The sequence below is a fragment of the Bison bison genome, unplaced genomic scaffold, assembly GCF_000754665.1.
Source record: "Bison bison bison isolate TAMUID 2011002044 unplaced genomic scaffold, Bison_UMD1.0 scf7180017858323, whole genome shotgun sequence".
Classification (NCBI taxonomy): domain Eukaryota; kingdom Metazoa; phylum Chordata; class Mammalia; order Artiodactyla; family Bovidae; genus Bison; species Bison bison.
In genome coordinates, this window is record NW_011488896.1 from 35393 (window position 1) to 50627 (window position 15235).

The following is a 15235-nucleotide window of genomic DNA, read 5'->3' on the forward strand; positions in this document are numbered from 1 at the left end:
ACTCAAACTCATGTCCCTCGCGTCAGTGATGCCACCCAACCATCTCATCCTCTGTTGTCCCCTTCTCCTCCCGCCTTCAATCTTTCCCAGCATTAGGGTCTTTTCCAATGAGTCGGTTCTTCATATCAGGTGGCCAAAGTATTGGAGTTTCAGCTTCAATATCAGTACTTTCAATGAATATTCAGGACTGATTTCCTTTAGGATGGACTGGTTGGATCTCTTTGCAGTCCAAGGGACTCTCAAGAGTCTTCTCCAACACCACAGTTCAAAAGCATCAATTCTTCGGCTTTGCATCATTTCTTCATTCACTGCTTTGCATGTTATTAAGTCTACTGAACATCAGAACTTCTCTCTGAGAGAACTGAAAAGGATTTTATGTTCTTTGGTTACCTGCCTGATAGCAAGTGAAGGAGCTGGATGTCCAACCGAGATGTACAGACTACAAACCACGTGCGATTTCCCAGCACTTTATATGAACATGAGAGTATTCACTCCTCTGGAGAAGCTGAGCAATGGAAAGAATAGGCAAAAATGGACACGCTGGGTGGCAGGAGGAGCAACTGTTTCACTTAAAATGCCACAGATAACTCCCCAGAGCAAATATATAGACTTAATGACTGGACTTCCCTGGGTGGGAGTCTGCCTACCAATGCAGGGACACTTGCTCAATCCCTATTCTGGGAAGATTCCTCATGCTTGGGGCAACTAAAGTGGGTGTGGCAGAACTACTGAGCCTGAGCTCTAGAGCCTGCGAGCAACTACTGAGCCCATGCACTGCAACCACTGAAGCTCCTGCGCCTAAAGCCTGTGCTCCAGAACAAGAGAAGCCACTGCCATGAGAAGCCAGTGCACTGGCAAGAGCAAGCCCTACTTGTTGCAACTAGAGAAAGCCTGCACAAAGCAATGAAAACACTGGAACCAAAAATTAAATAAATAAATAAATAAAAAGCTAAGCTTAATGATTAAAAAAGTTACCTTGCACAGGTAAAATTCAATGACTAGGAGTTATTTTCTGCTGGATATCCCACCAGCTTTGCTTTCTCTGCTTTTCCTGTGGCTCCATCACTTTGTTTCCCTGCTTGAGTGGTAGACCTTTTTCATCCGGGACACCAAGACTTTCAGAGCTTCCTTGACATCCTTGTTACGGAGTGTATAGATGAGAGGATTGAGAAGGGGAGTGATGACTGAGTAGAAAATAGCCACAATCTTGTTGATACTTGACTCATACCTAACAGCAGGGCGGACATACATGAATATGAGAGTGCCAAAGTAGATGGTGACCACGGAAAGATGCGCTGTGCATGTGGAAAAGGCCTTGTGCCGAGCAGCAGCTGAGGCCATGGCTAGAACTGTGGCCAGGATGTGGGCATAGGAAGCCATGGTGAAGACCAGGGCCCCTAGGATAATGACAGTGCTAAAAGCATAGCCCACGGCTTGGATGGCGTATGTGTCTGTGCAAGAAAGGCGGAAAATCTGGTCAGCGTCACAGAAGAAGTGGTTGATCTGGTTGGGGGTGCAGAAGGAGATCTGTGTAAGGAGGAATGAAGGGAACATGGGGCAGAGGAATCCCACACACCAGCAGACGCTAGCCAGGGTACCACACGTTTGAGGGCTGAGCAGAAGTGGGTAGTGGAGTGGTCGGCAGATGGCTGCATAGCGGTCATAGGCCATGGTAGTGAGAAAGAAGAGTTCTGTGGCAGCCAAAGAGAAGAAGAAGTAGTACTGGGTGATGCAGCTGGGAACTGAGATGACCCCTTGGGAACTGAGAAAGTTGGCCAGCATTTTGGGCACGGTGACTGTGGTGTACCAGAGCTCTACCAAGGAGAGGTTGCAGATAAAGAAGTACATGGGAGTGTGGAGGCGTCCGTCCAGGGCCACAATGAGCACAATGAGCCCATTGCCCACCAGGGATAAGAGGTAGACCAGGAGAAAGAGGGAGAAGAAGAGCAGCTGCAGAAGTGGAGAGTTGGAAAATCTCATGAAGATAAATTGAGTGACCAAGGTGCGGTTGGCTCTTTCCATTCAGCCTGGTGGGTCAACTGGGCATGGAGGAGACATATAAAGATCTTGAGATGTCTTAAGTTACATGGTTTCCTCTCCAGCTTTATTACACCATCTGGACTCCACACACTCCCAGTATTCCTTTTAATTCACTCTTTGACTGCCTCAGAGCTTCTCCAAAGCAGAGAGCACTCTACTTCTTCAAAAGTAGGGTTACTAAATATTCAAGACACTCTCTCTTTCTCCTCATTGAAATAGGTCCTAAAATGCCACATTTCCCAGGAATTCTCTTTAGAAAGATTATAGGAGAGGACTCAGCTGTGGCTCTAACTAGAGTGAACATGGAGCCACGCTGTCCCTAAGCATAGGTTGAATTGCATATTATTGTAGATATCAACTTTTTTGGACGTCAGACCAGGAAGTTTATATTATTTAACTTAATATTTCCAAGGATTGGTTAGTGTGTATCCTTGAGCTCTGATCCCAAGAATCTTTAACCTTCAGGCTTGCAGGAGATATGGGATATTACTGATCTTCTATCTTCCTGCTCTGAACAGTAGCTCTGTCTTTTGCCATCAGATCTCAGAAGGTGGGGAGTAGTGAGTGTGTTTACCTTTGTACAGATTCCAGCACAAGACTGGTAGAGGCCCTTCATGGAGACTCTGATTCTGAGAATCAAAGGCAGAGTAGGAGAGCTCTTCTTGCTCAGTGGAGGGTAAGGAGTGGAATATAGTTTAACGTGAAGAGTAAATGTAGGCTTGGATTCCCAGATGGGAATTTGGGGATGGGTTAAGATCCTTGAAAGGAAACAACTGTTATAGACATGTGCTTAAATCCAAACTAATCACAAAAGCAAGGCTCAGAGGATACTCAGGTTTGCATAGCTGAAGTTCATTGGAATGGATGAAGGTGATAGCACTGACATTATTGAGATGTGAGTTTTACATATTTTCCACATCTTGCAGGTGTCTTCATTTGAAGTGCTCTAAAAATGGAAATATCAAATATATTCAACATTAGGAGTAAGATTAATTATGCTATACATTAAAATACATGAAATAAATAAAATACATGAGAAATTGTTTTGACACAATGTAAAGGTGTGATGCAAAATCTAATATTCAATATGATCTGGTATGTATGCCCAAGATATAGATTACCAGTGACTTCTTAAATGTAAATTTTTGTGTCACCACTTCATAATAAATACAATTTCAATATCAAGAGGGATATTTTATTTTGCTATTAAAATATTTATTTTATTTTGATGTCAGAAATAAGTTAGTTGATAAAGATCCTTCAGGTTGCAACCAAGTCCTGGCATAGTCAAATAAATAAATAAGTATTAAAAAAGAATGCATTGAGTTAGTTGAGAAAAACTAGAAAAAATTGACAAATATTAAAAAGAAATTAAGAATCATCTGAATATTTTCCAGTCAGTGTGAGAAACATTATTTATATTGGAATGTTAACTTTTGAAGTATTTTCATTTATGTATTTATACACACATACACATGCAAAGACAAATGCACACTTGAAACCATAAAAAGAAATTTCTGAACTGTCCATCCTTTACTTTCCATTCTTCCACTGCCATCTCCTGATTCAGGCTTAGTACCATCTCCTTTGTTCATGACACTACCACCCATCAGGTTTCTCATGCTGCAAATATGGATTAATGTTCAATGACTCCCTTCTTCCCCTCTCTCTTTCTTTGCCCCCATGTCAATACTTACTAAAGTGCTTTGTGATATATCTGTTTATGTCTATTTTTCTACTATTAAATCTCAGTATTTAAGATTTACTCAGATCTACTATTAAATCCCTTGAAGTTGGGAGCTCTACTTTATTCAAGGTTTTATTCTCAAAACCTGGGATACAGCATGGAAGACAGAGCAGTAAAAACTAAGTGTCAGGTGGAGGAATGAATAGATACACCATCAAAGCTGCTTGCTAATTGTTATCCAGCTTCTTTCTCTTCCAAAGTGTCCAGAATTCCCTGCCAGATGGATTTTCCTGGACACAGTTTTCTTTTTTTTTGGACACAGTTTTCATTCCATCAATCTTTTGCCTGTGATTCCTATAATACATTATATCAGGTTCCAATTCCTTGGATTGGCATTCTTTTGCAGACCCTGAAACATGTGTTCTATACCACCTGTCTAAGAAAGTGTATTTTTAAGTTTGCCAGTGGGATTATTCCTATTTCCCCAGAGCTCATTCTAAATACAAACTTTCTGTGTCTGTTTTCTCCCAGTAAGAACTGCTGAGAGATTTATGTCAGAAGAAAACACTCTTCCTCTTCACTCTCTCCAGCCCCAAATTTTTACTTATCTATGATTACCATTGAGCTTCTGACTTCAAGGAGCTCATGTCTAATAGTAGAAATCTAGATATAAACAGATGTTTCATGAAGTATTTTGGTAAGTGTTATAAACATGGGCTAGTTAAAGGACCTTAAGGAAACCACTGCAGTTGAAGGATCTGACTTTTTAGAAGCAGAGAAAGGTTTCACAGAGAAGGTCAAATTCAACATCAGTCTTTATGAATACAAAGGAGTTTTTAGGTATCAAAGAGCAGGGTGTTTGCCAATGCACGGAGGCATGAACTGACACTGAGGAGTTCCCTAGGGCTTTGATTAAGGTAAGGGCTGGGAGGAAGGGGTGAGTCATTTTTGCGGGGAAGGCAGGGCTTGCTTGCACAGACAGGCTATCTCCATCTCTGACCTTCCAACAGTCTTCTTCCCTAAGTCAACTCCTTTCTTCCCCTGAAGGAAAAGTAAGACCTACAGAGAAAAGACACTGACTTCTGATTTCCTCACTGGTCGCTCACCCACCAGCAGATACTGATGGGGCTAGGGGAGGAGCTTTGGGAGAGGTGATACAGTGAGACCTCCTGGCAGAGAAGAAACAGACCTTGCTTCCCTGAATTATTGATTTCCCACTGGAATGAAGACGAATCCGTGTGTAGGTACAGGTTCCAGAGTCAGGGTTATAGAGAGCTGATGCATTTGGGCCCATACTGGATCATCGGGCAAAGAGTTTGGGGCATCAGGAATTTTGTATGAGGCTCTCAGTTGGGAGTCAACTGGCAAGATGAAACTGAGTGGATGGCCAAGGCTTAAGGGAGCTGCTCAACTTCTGTTTAAATTAACTTTGGCTTGAGCCAAAGTTCCAACCAAGAAGAGGATGCAACCTTACCAGCATATTTATCTATTTCCTTACCTGCCTGACCAGAAAAAGTAGATATGGGGGAAAAGTGGGGGTCATGTGAGCAGACCAGGCTCTCTCCCTTTTACTGCTAGCAGAGCTAAGAGCAGATCTAGGACTGGCTGTTGGCTGGGGTTATTAAAAAGGAACACATGATATGAATGTGATTGGAACAAAAACTAACAGGGATTTGTGTGCAAGGTTTCACCCTAATAGAAGCAAAGGAAAAGTGAATGTCTTAATAGCCAGAGAACACTTTGAAACATAAACATGACTGACAAATTAGGGAATCTGACTCAGGGTCATTAGGCAGTTGGTGACCCAGTGGAAAGGGAGGCAGTAAGCAGAGCACGGTGTATGGCAGTAACCATAAAAACACAACTGCTGTACATTTGCAGTCCATACATTGAGTCTTAGTATACTATATTCATATATCAGCAATCAATCACTGATGCACATTTAACATTTAGAGAATCTAAAGGTTGGGGGCCATTTTAGGCAGCTTTCCTTATTTTGCCCCAAACCCTAGATTCCTTTCTGCCTCAGTGCCTTTGCTCATGCTTGGCATCCTCCCCTGTGTTTTGTAAAACAGCAACCATTGTTTTTGATTCATTTATGAAGTCTCAGCCAAATGTTCTAGTCCAGGGACTAGTGAAATAATCCTGAATTCTTACTGTTCAGAGAGCTATACAGTTCAGAAGAATGGCAACTGGACCTGGAAATTCTGATGCAATAAACTTCACCTATAATAAGTGTTCCACAGCCCAGAGAGGAAGGGTCTTGGAACAATCTCATCTCTTTTCATCCGTGCTGGATTCTGAACAACAGAACTGATGGCAGCATATTTATATTTTATCTTTGTACCCTGGAACCAGTGTTCACAATACTATTGTTTTTCCCTGTATAAATCTATGATATTCCTTACTGTATTTTATTTTCCAGAATGGGAATGAGTGAGAATGTATAGGGGGAGTAAAACAGACTCTATGCTTCCATAAACTTTGTGGTCAAATAAGTAGTGGTCCCCTTCCTCTTACCACCAAGAGGCTGTGCTTGTAGTTGCTGGTATCACAATATTTATGCCTAGAATTTGGGCCAGGAATTAAGAAATGGCATCTATCATCTCTCATTTGGTCATCTTAAAGAATTCATTTAATTTTTTGAGTCAAGGTTTCTTCTGAAACTTTGGACAAATCGTCTCTAATCCTAACTATAAAGACTCTTGAAAAATGTCAAACCAATATAAATATTTTCCTTTTCTTACCCTCATTTATTATTTAATTTAAAAAACAGGCAAACATATAATTTTATTGAAAATAAAATTTAAAATATTATTGAGTTAGAGCCATTGACTGTGTCACTGCCCTTTGTGAAGTTATGGACAAAGTTGAGTCAGAGGGATATATATGAAAATGGTCAGTCTTTAAAAATATCAGGTAGAGGTCAAACAGCAGGTTGGTGTTCAGCTGTCTCTGAGAAGCTGAGTATGATTCAGAAATGAACAACTCTAGGTGCTCCACCTTCTCCATCTCTCTCTCTACTTCAGCAGCTGATAAAGAATACTCTTCTCTCATCCATCACTCCGGACATTTATTCTCTATTTCTAAAGAGAGAGAGAAATACTCTACACCATTCTGCTATTCAGTGAAGCTCCAGGTTACTTTTGGAGTGTCCTATCTCGGCTATTTTGAATTTAAGTTTTCCTCCCTTCCTTCCCCTACCCCTTTTCTTTCTTTTTAAAATAGGGATGCATGCTAAGTCACTTCAGTCATGTCCGACTCTTTGCGACCCTATGGACTGTAGCCCTCCAGGCTCTTCTGTCCATGGGATTTTCCAGGCAAGAATATTGGAGTGGGTTGCCATGTCCTCCTCCAGGGGATCTTCCCCACCCAGGGATCAAATTTGAGTCTCCTGAAGCTTCTGCATTGCAGGCAGATTCTGTCAGCCACTGCCGAAGCCTTTAAAATAGGGATAATGCAACTGAATTCTGACTAAGAGAGAAGATCTGGCTCACTATCATTAGTTACACTCTAACTTTCCATTCCTAATTCTTTTTACATGACCAAAGACACTGACCCTCATTGCCTTGGGCATCAGGGCAGGAGAAGATAGCACTCACCAATGATGGGAAAGAGGACCGGAAAGATGCATCAGTTGGTTCTGTGGGACAAAGAGGTAGGGTGCAGCTTCTGTCTTAGGAAAAACAGTAACAAAGTCCAACTGAGAGAGGTGGTGTTGGAGAGGAGCTCCCTGTGTCCTCTTCTCCCAGCTCCCTTTTCAGAAGCATGTCTTCCTTAGGGGGTCAGGGTCCCTGGAAAACCATGGAATCTTCAGAAGCATGTATAGTTTATTTTCCAGATTTGAGCCACCATGCTCTGAGGTGACTGCCCTGTGAAGGGAAGTGTTGTTGGTGTGTCTTTTTTCCTCAGGGGAACTGTACTCCCTGAGACCCACACACCCTAAGGTGACTCACAGAGATGATTGGTATCAGGAGCCCAGCGGTCACACTGTTCCCTTAGAGTCAGAAAGCCCTGCCAGTGCAGACAATTCCCTGTAGAAGGACCACATCTGCCTCTCTGTGTATGGAGCAGGCTGATGGGGACCAGGTTTCCTCTTCTGCTGTCTGGAATGTTAGCTCTGAGGCTGTTGATTCCAGAATTTCTTGGTGTCATATTGTTCGATCTAGAGCCACTGAAAAAGATCACTCTTCACACAGAGTCCTGTACAGTCAGTAATGACTGTTAGTAATAAGAGTGTGTCCAATGCCCACCTTTTTTTTTTTAAGGTTATAATTTTTTTATTTTTTTTTATTTATTTGGGCTTCCCTGGTGGCTCAATGGTAAAGAACCTTTCTGCAATGCAGGAGATGCAGGTTCGAGCACTGGGTCAGGAAGATCCCCTGGAGAAGGAATGGCAACCCACTCCAGTATTCTTGACTGGGAAATCTCATGGACAGAGGAGACTGGTGAGCCACAGTCTATGGGGCCTCAAAGAGTCAGACACAACTGAGAGACCAAACAACAGCAATGATATATTTATTTGGCTGCACCGAGTCTTAGTTGCAGCATGTGGGGTCTTGTTCCCTGACCAGGAATAGATCCTGGACCCTCTGCACTGGGAGCATGGAGTCTTAGTCATTGGATCACCAGGGAAGTCCCCAGTGCCCACTTCTTATGCTTTTGTTGAACACAAACATTTCTTTTCGGGCTTTAGGGAAGACCTTCCTCTGTGGGAGTAAAGAGAGTTAAGGAGGGGAAAGGTAACAGCAACTTGCCTGTATTCACTAATGAGGGCTTGAGGAAATTCTCCCAAGTACAGTTTGTGATGGGACAGGAAAAGTCCCATCAAGTTTGAATAATCATTACAATGAATATGCTGTTTTTTTCATTCTATAACGTTTTCAATTCATTGCTGCATGAGGGTCAACATTTTTGGTATTGGAAAATCCCCCAAAGCTTGTCTGATGCCTTGTCCTCCTCCTCATTTCCCTTGTGTGTTTTTTCTTTTCTTATTGTGTCCTAGGAAGTAAGCATATAGCAGAGAGAGCAGTGAACAGGCCAGGGTTTTGATCTTGGTTGTTGAAGGTGATAAATAGAAAATAAATTTAAAGAGCAATTTGTATGGTAATTGGCAAATACATAAAAAATTTAAACATGGTAAAGTTTTTATATGGGAAAAAACAAAAAATGTATGAAAATAAAAATCATGTATATCACCCCAAATCCCCAGTAGCAAGAATTAGTAGTTTTGATGCTAACCAGGTTCTTGGCCTTCCACAGTCAATAGAAACTGACTACAGATCAGACAAGAAATTCAGGCAAGGCTTTATTGGGGCTCCTGTGCCAGCTGCAGGAGGGAGAGAAAGCAAGTAACATGTTCCCTTGCTTGTCCCAGTGGAGGGGCGAGCTCATTCCTTACATGGCTGAGGGTAGGAGTGTTTTCCCAATAGTCATGTACGGATGTGAGAGTTGGTCCATAAGGAAGGTTGAGCACCAAAGAATTGATGCTTTCAAATAGTGTTGCTGGAGAAACTCTTGAGAGTCCCTTGTACTGCCAGGAGACCAAACCAGTCAATCCTAAAGGAAATTAGCCCTGATTATTCATTGGAAGGACTGTTGCTGAAGCGGAAGCTCCAAAGTACGTTGGCCACCTGATGCAAAGAGCCGACTCATTGGAAAAGATCCTGATGCTGGGAAAGATTGAAGGCAAAAGGAGAAGGAGCAGCAGAGGATGAGATGGTTAGGTCTCATCTAATCATCTTGGTTAGTTGATGCTAATTAACTAATGGATCAACTCAATGGACATGAATTTGAGAAAACTTTAGAAGATAGTGTAGGACAGAGGAGCCTGGTGTGCTACAGTGCATGGGGCCACAGAAAGTTGGACACGATGTAGTGACTAACAACAAGGAGTGTGTCCAGGGCTTGGGCTGGAGGTGTGGCTTAGGTGGTTTGCCCACCCTTTTGTGGTGTTGAGTGCAGGAGGGCATGTGCAGTACCCTGTTTTTGCTCCCAATACCTAGTTTTTGCTTCCGTCTCTTCAGAAATGGCAGTTGGGACTTTTGTATTTTTTGGTCTAGAATTTGCCCCAACTGTGCATGCACACAGTAATTTTTAGTCCCATATAATTTCTTTGTATTTTGTAGCTGGAAGAGAGGTGTGTCCAGGTATAAGCTTTGCAGTATTGCAGCAAAGGATCCCAGGTCTCAGCATTGTCTCAATTTCTTGATTATGTCCACAGAAACAGATGTGAATGGTTTATTTTACTTTTTTATACAAATGAGAATGGAACACACTAAGCATACTATTTTGTACTTGATTTTTTTTTCTGTTTAACAAATATCGTAGAGCTCTTTGGCACCATTGGAAATAATCATGGGATATTAGGGCTTCCTGGGTGATGCAATGGTAAAGAATCTGCCTGCTGAGGCATTATGTTTGCAAATGTTTTTATAAGTAAAGGGAAAAGTATGTAAAGACAGATGCCAATATTTAAACAACGATTTCATCAAGGTAGGTGGAGTGTTCTGCGGGGAGAAAGAGAGAATATTCATTTTCTTTAGAGATTGCTATTTTATTTGAATTGTTAGAGTGCATTGTAGCTATGATTTAAGCTATTGAATTAAAAAAAAGTAGTAGCATTTACTGTTGCTGTAGATAGTGGACCTTACAGTAGTTCAGAGAAAGGGGCTTTCTCTGTTGGTCTGTTGGGAAAAAAATGGGAATGAAGTAAGGGTTTGACTCAGATGGATGACAGTGAAGTGACTGAACACACTGCTGGGGATGAGAAGTCAATAGATCAGCCTGGTGTCTGTGGAGAATTCACAGAAGGGAACAATTGGAGAGGAGCTGTCAGGTAGGCATTTGGGCATGGAGGACACTGAAAGGCCATTTAATCATGTAGATGTTACTTTGTAATAATATGCCAGCTTCCTTCCCCTTAAATCAGCCCAACATTGGCAAGGCTTCGAAAATCCACATGAAATACTCCCCAGGGCTGTTTCATTGAAATACTTTTCTGGGATGGTGAAATGTCTGAAAGCTGGGTGTGGGGTGGAAGGGTTGAGAGCAGTCTTCTGGGAGGACCACTCTTGGGCATGGTGGTTTAGGGATGCTGTAGAGAACTTAGGAGAGTTTTGTGATAAGTTCTGGGGAAAGAGCATAGGAATGGGGGATGGAATGCTTAGTGGAGTGCATTAGCCCCCAAGTAGATGGAAAGGAGGGTTCCCATATAACCCTTGGTTTCTGCTCTACTTTTGCTCAAGCCAACAGTTCAGGAACCTCCTCTGGAGAAAGACAGGTATCTCAGGGGGCTGATATTTCCTTTTCATTTAAGGTTGTTCTCTAGTCAGTTTGTAATTGGTTCTCAGGGGCCCCTCTCCTCTTGGCAATTGTCAGCCCTCTTTTGTGATAAAGGGAAGGACCTACAGTGGAAAAGCCAAAGGAATCGGGAAACTAGAAAAGGAGATGGAGAGTGGAAAAGAGAATGACTCTGGGGAGTGGAGGGTGAAAAGTGTGACATTTCTAATCAATGTCTTGCATTATTTCAGGTTGAGTTCAAGGGAGGAGTTGAAATTGGGAAACTTCAATAATCTGAACTCTTCAGAAGATCTTAGCACATATTCTGCTTTTCACAATTTTTATCTTTAGAAGGGCTATTGCAGGTGAGTTTCCTATTTTTGTATAATTGTTCACAGCTTAGGTCACAGACTTTTTATAAAAGGGTAAAGAATTGGTATTTATGGAGTTGTTTCCTCTGATTAGTAACACATTTCATTTAACCCAGAGAGTCAAAAAGTCAGTTTTTCAAAGTCATTCCTCTGGAATCCTAGTGTTGCAACGTCTTCCACTAAAACCTTCCCATTTGTCTATAATCCTCACATCCTTCTATCTTCTCTTTTCCTTCTTCTTTCTCCCCACTTCCCCAACCCCTTGAAAAATAGAGTGGGAATGTGGTGATCTGAAAAGCCACGATTATGCTATGACTTGAAAATAGTTTTCATGTGGATGAATTTTTTTAAAAGTTAATTTTGTTATTATTATTTTTCCCACACAGCATATGGGATCTTAGTTCTCCAGCCAGGGAGTCAACCTGTATCCCCAGTGTCCACTGTCCTCCAAACAGTGGAAGCTTGGAGCCTTAATCACTGGACCACCAGGGAAGATCCTGACTGAACTTTTAAAACACTCCCAAGAACAGTCTTATTGTGGAGTTGACAACCATATTTTTCATACCTTCTGCTAGCAGATTCTGTGACACACACACACACACACACACACACACACGCACCAACAAATATCTGCATTTTTGCCCTCTGCTTCCAATCATTTGATGCATTCTCATTTTTAATAAACACACACACATCGCTTTGCATAGCATATGAGATCTTCCTTGCAGGTACTCAGGGGCATTTTCAGCTCTTCACTCAATTATACATCCTTGCTTTCCATTATGTCTCTCCTGCCTAGTATGCTCACTCTCCTATCCTTTGCCTGGCTGACACTTGTTCTTCAAAACTTTTTAGCTACAATTACTTCCTCAGGGAGCCTCCCTGATCTTGATTCTCACACTCTCTCAGTTCCTAGTCTGAGTTGGTTTTCTCTCTATTCACACAGCACCTATACTTTCGTCAATCATATTATTTATTACATTTGTATTATAAAATCTTGTATGAAATTAGAATTTAAAGAACATTATTTTTAAGGGAGTGGGAAATCTTGAGACTATAAGGTTATAATTGTGCTAAGATAAAGAGGTTGTAAGACTAATGAAGAGAGAATACATAGGAATTTTCCAAGTAACAATTGATTAGGTGCTTGAGGAATGAAGAGACAATGTTAAGATAAAGATGACTGCAATATAGTAAGCTTGGGTATCAGGCAGAATTTCCAAACCACCCACAGTGAAGCTGGTTGTGATCAAGGAAGATAAAACAGTTTTTTTTTTTTTTCTTTTTCTTTTTCCTATAACAAGCTGATTGTAAGCTGTGATAGGACACAAGGCAGGCATTTGAAAGACATTACACTGTTGCTCCGGGGAAGGCAATGGCACCCCACTCCAGTACTCTTGCCTGGAAAATCCCAGGGACAGGGGAGCCTGGAAGGCTGCCATCTGTGGGGTCGCACAGAGTCGAACACGACTGAAGTGACTTAGCATAGCATACCGTTGCTCATGAGGAAGGCTCTATGGCTGGTTACAGAGATCAGGAAGATAGAATTTAGTAAATCATAAAAATATTGGTGGTGGTTTAGTCGCTAAGTTGTGTTTGACTCTTGTGACCCCGTGGACTGTAGCCTGCCAGGTTTCTCTGTCCATGGGATTCTCCAGACAAGTATACTGGAGTGGGTTGCCATTTCCTTCTTTAATAAAAATATTAGTTTGAACTAATAGGTTAAGGTCTCTGAAGACTGGAAATTGTGAGTTTAAATCATTGATCAAACTTCTTGAGTCTTGAATATGTGCACAATTAAGGAAAACAGCAGAGGTAAGGAATTGGAAAAGCAACTAAAAAGGGGACAGACTAGGATGTGTGTAAGTGATTCTTGTTTTTGAGACTTACCTTTATCTTTTTCATTTTAGCTCTACTTATCTTGGGCTTGGTGTAGAAGATGCAAAGAAGCACTAGAATCTGTCACTTAATCACTGCAGAAACTTGGATGATCTTCATGGAAACGGTCTCCATAGGAAACCAAACGATTACTGAATTTGTCCTTCTTGGTTTCTATGTCAAAGCTGAGCTGCATCTCCTTCTCTTTATTGTGTTCACTGTCATCTACGCTTCCATCATCCTAGGGAACATGCTAATCATTGTGGCGGTGGTTAGCTCTCAGAGGCTCCACACACCCATGTATTTCTTCCTGGCTAATCTGTCCTTCCTGGAGATCCTCTATACTTCCTCAGTGGTGCCCAAGATGTTGGAGGGCTTCTTGCAGGAGGCGGCCATCTCTGTGGCTGGTTGCTTGCTCCAGTTCTTTATCTTTGGTTCTTTAGCCACTGCTGAGTGCTTCCTACTGGCTGTCATGGCATATGATCGCTACCTGGCCATCTGCTACCCACTCCGCTACCCTCTCCTGATGGGACCCAGATGGTGTTTGGGGCTGGTGGTCATAGCGTGGCTCTCTGGCTTTATGGTAGGTGTAGTGATTATAGCCCTCATGGCCCAACTGAGATTCTGTGGCCACAACCACATTGACCACTTTTACTGTGACTTCATGCCTTTGATGAGCCTGGCCTGCTCAGATCCCAGTGTAGCCCAGATGACAACATTCATTCTGTCTGTGGTCTGCCTCACTGTTCCTTTTGGACTGATTCTGACATCTTATGGCCGGATTGTGGTGGCTGTGCTGAGAGTTCCTGCTGGGGCCAGCAGAAGGAAGGCTTTCTCCACGTGCTCCTCCCACCTAGCTGTAGTGTCCACATACTATGGTACTCTCATGGTCTTATACATCGCGCCCTCTGCTGTCCACTCTCAGCTCCTCATGAAGGTCTTTGCCTTGCTCTACACTGTGATCACCCCTTTCTTCAATCCTGTGATTTATACCCTGAGGAATAAGGAAGTTCAGCAGGCACTGTGGATGCTTCTGTATGTTAAGCAAGCTGAAATGATTGAAGGAGGATGGTGGTAAAGATGTTAATTGGACTTTGGGATTGGTTGGGTAGAAATAACTTTGTCCTGTTTTGACATTTCTCTCTGTGAAAAGTTTTATAGTTACTGTACTCATACTAAAAATGAATATTGTAGAGCAATAATTTTAAAGTGCTTTAAATTTTTTACTTTAATATTTTATAATTTCTTTACCAAATAGGCTTTGAATATTTCCTATAGGAAACAAATATATGAAAACAGCAATGCAAAACAAACCTAGAGATAAGTTGAATCATGGAAGTTTGTAATGTGGTTTTTCATTGATGACTATGTCTTGAACCTCTTTTTATTTTAACCAATGTGTATGTATTTATTCTTCAGAGATTCTCAGCATAGCTGAACATGATTTAGGTGATCTCTGTTTGTGAAAGCTCATAGTCATTTTTAATTTTTTCACCATGCAAATATAGTTCACATTTAGATTTTCCTACAATAAATTCTTAAGAGTTGAATTGTCAGGTTAAAGGGAAAGCATATTAAAAAATTAAAGCTGAATGCATTTAATTGTTTAACTACTTTATTGTAGAAAATTTCAAATATACAGAAAAGTAGATAGAACACTATAATAAATCCCATACAGCCATCATCTAGCATCAATATCAACATTTGCCAATCCTATTTCTATTGCCTATAGCTCCTTTTTTTTTCTGGAACACTTTAGAGCAAATTTCAGATGTGTAAGTATTGTGTTATGTGAGAAGTGTAGCGATGTTTTCCATGTGCAAATACATTTATCCTTGAACAACATGGATTTGAACTGCACAGTTTCACTTAAAGGCCGACTTTTTTTTTTAGTAGTAAATACAGAAGTACGGGATTTATGGCTGGTTGAATCCGTAGATAGGGAACCTCATATGTACAGGGGAACCATGTGTACAGA

The 15235-nt window shown here is 41.5% G+C and overlaps 2 protein-coding genes across 2 annotated transcripts; one reads left to right on the forward strand and one right to left on the reverse strand.

The window, feature by feature from the left end:
* Window positions 1–1062: 1062 nt before the first annotated feature.
* Window positions 1063–2022, reverse strand: LOC105005032 (olfactory receptor 6N2-like). The gene has a single exon (XM_010862877.1). It carries the CDS (start codon window positions 2020–2022, stop codon window positions 1063–1065), a length of 960 nt encoding a protein of 319 aa, XP_010861179.1.
* An 11353-nt stretch (window positions 2023–13375) lies between these two features.
* Window positions 13376–14335, forward strand: LOC105005039 (olfactory receptor 11A1-like). The gene has a single exon (XM_010862890.1). It carries the CDS (start codon window positions 13376–13378, stop codon window positions 14333–14335), a length of 960 nt encoding a protein of 319 aa, XP_010861192.1.
* The last annotated feature ends 900 nt before the right edge of the window (window positions 14336–15235 follow it).

Coding starts and splice junctions, on each gene's coding strand:
- LOC105005039 (XM_010862890.1), top strand. CDS start 13,376: ATGGAAACGGTCTCCATAGGAAACCAAACGATTACTGAATTTGTCCTT.
- LOC105005032 (XM_010862877.1), bottom strand. CDS start 2,022: ATGGAAAGAGCCAACCGCACCTTGGTCACTCAATTTATCTTCATGAGA.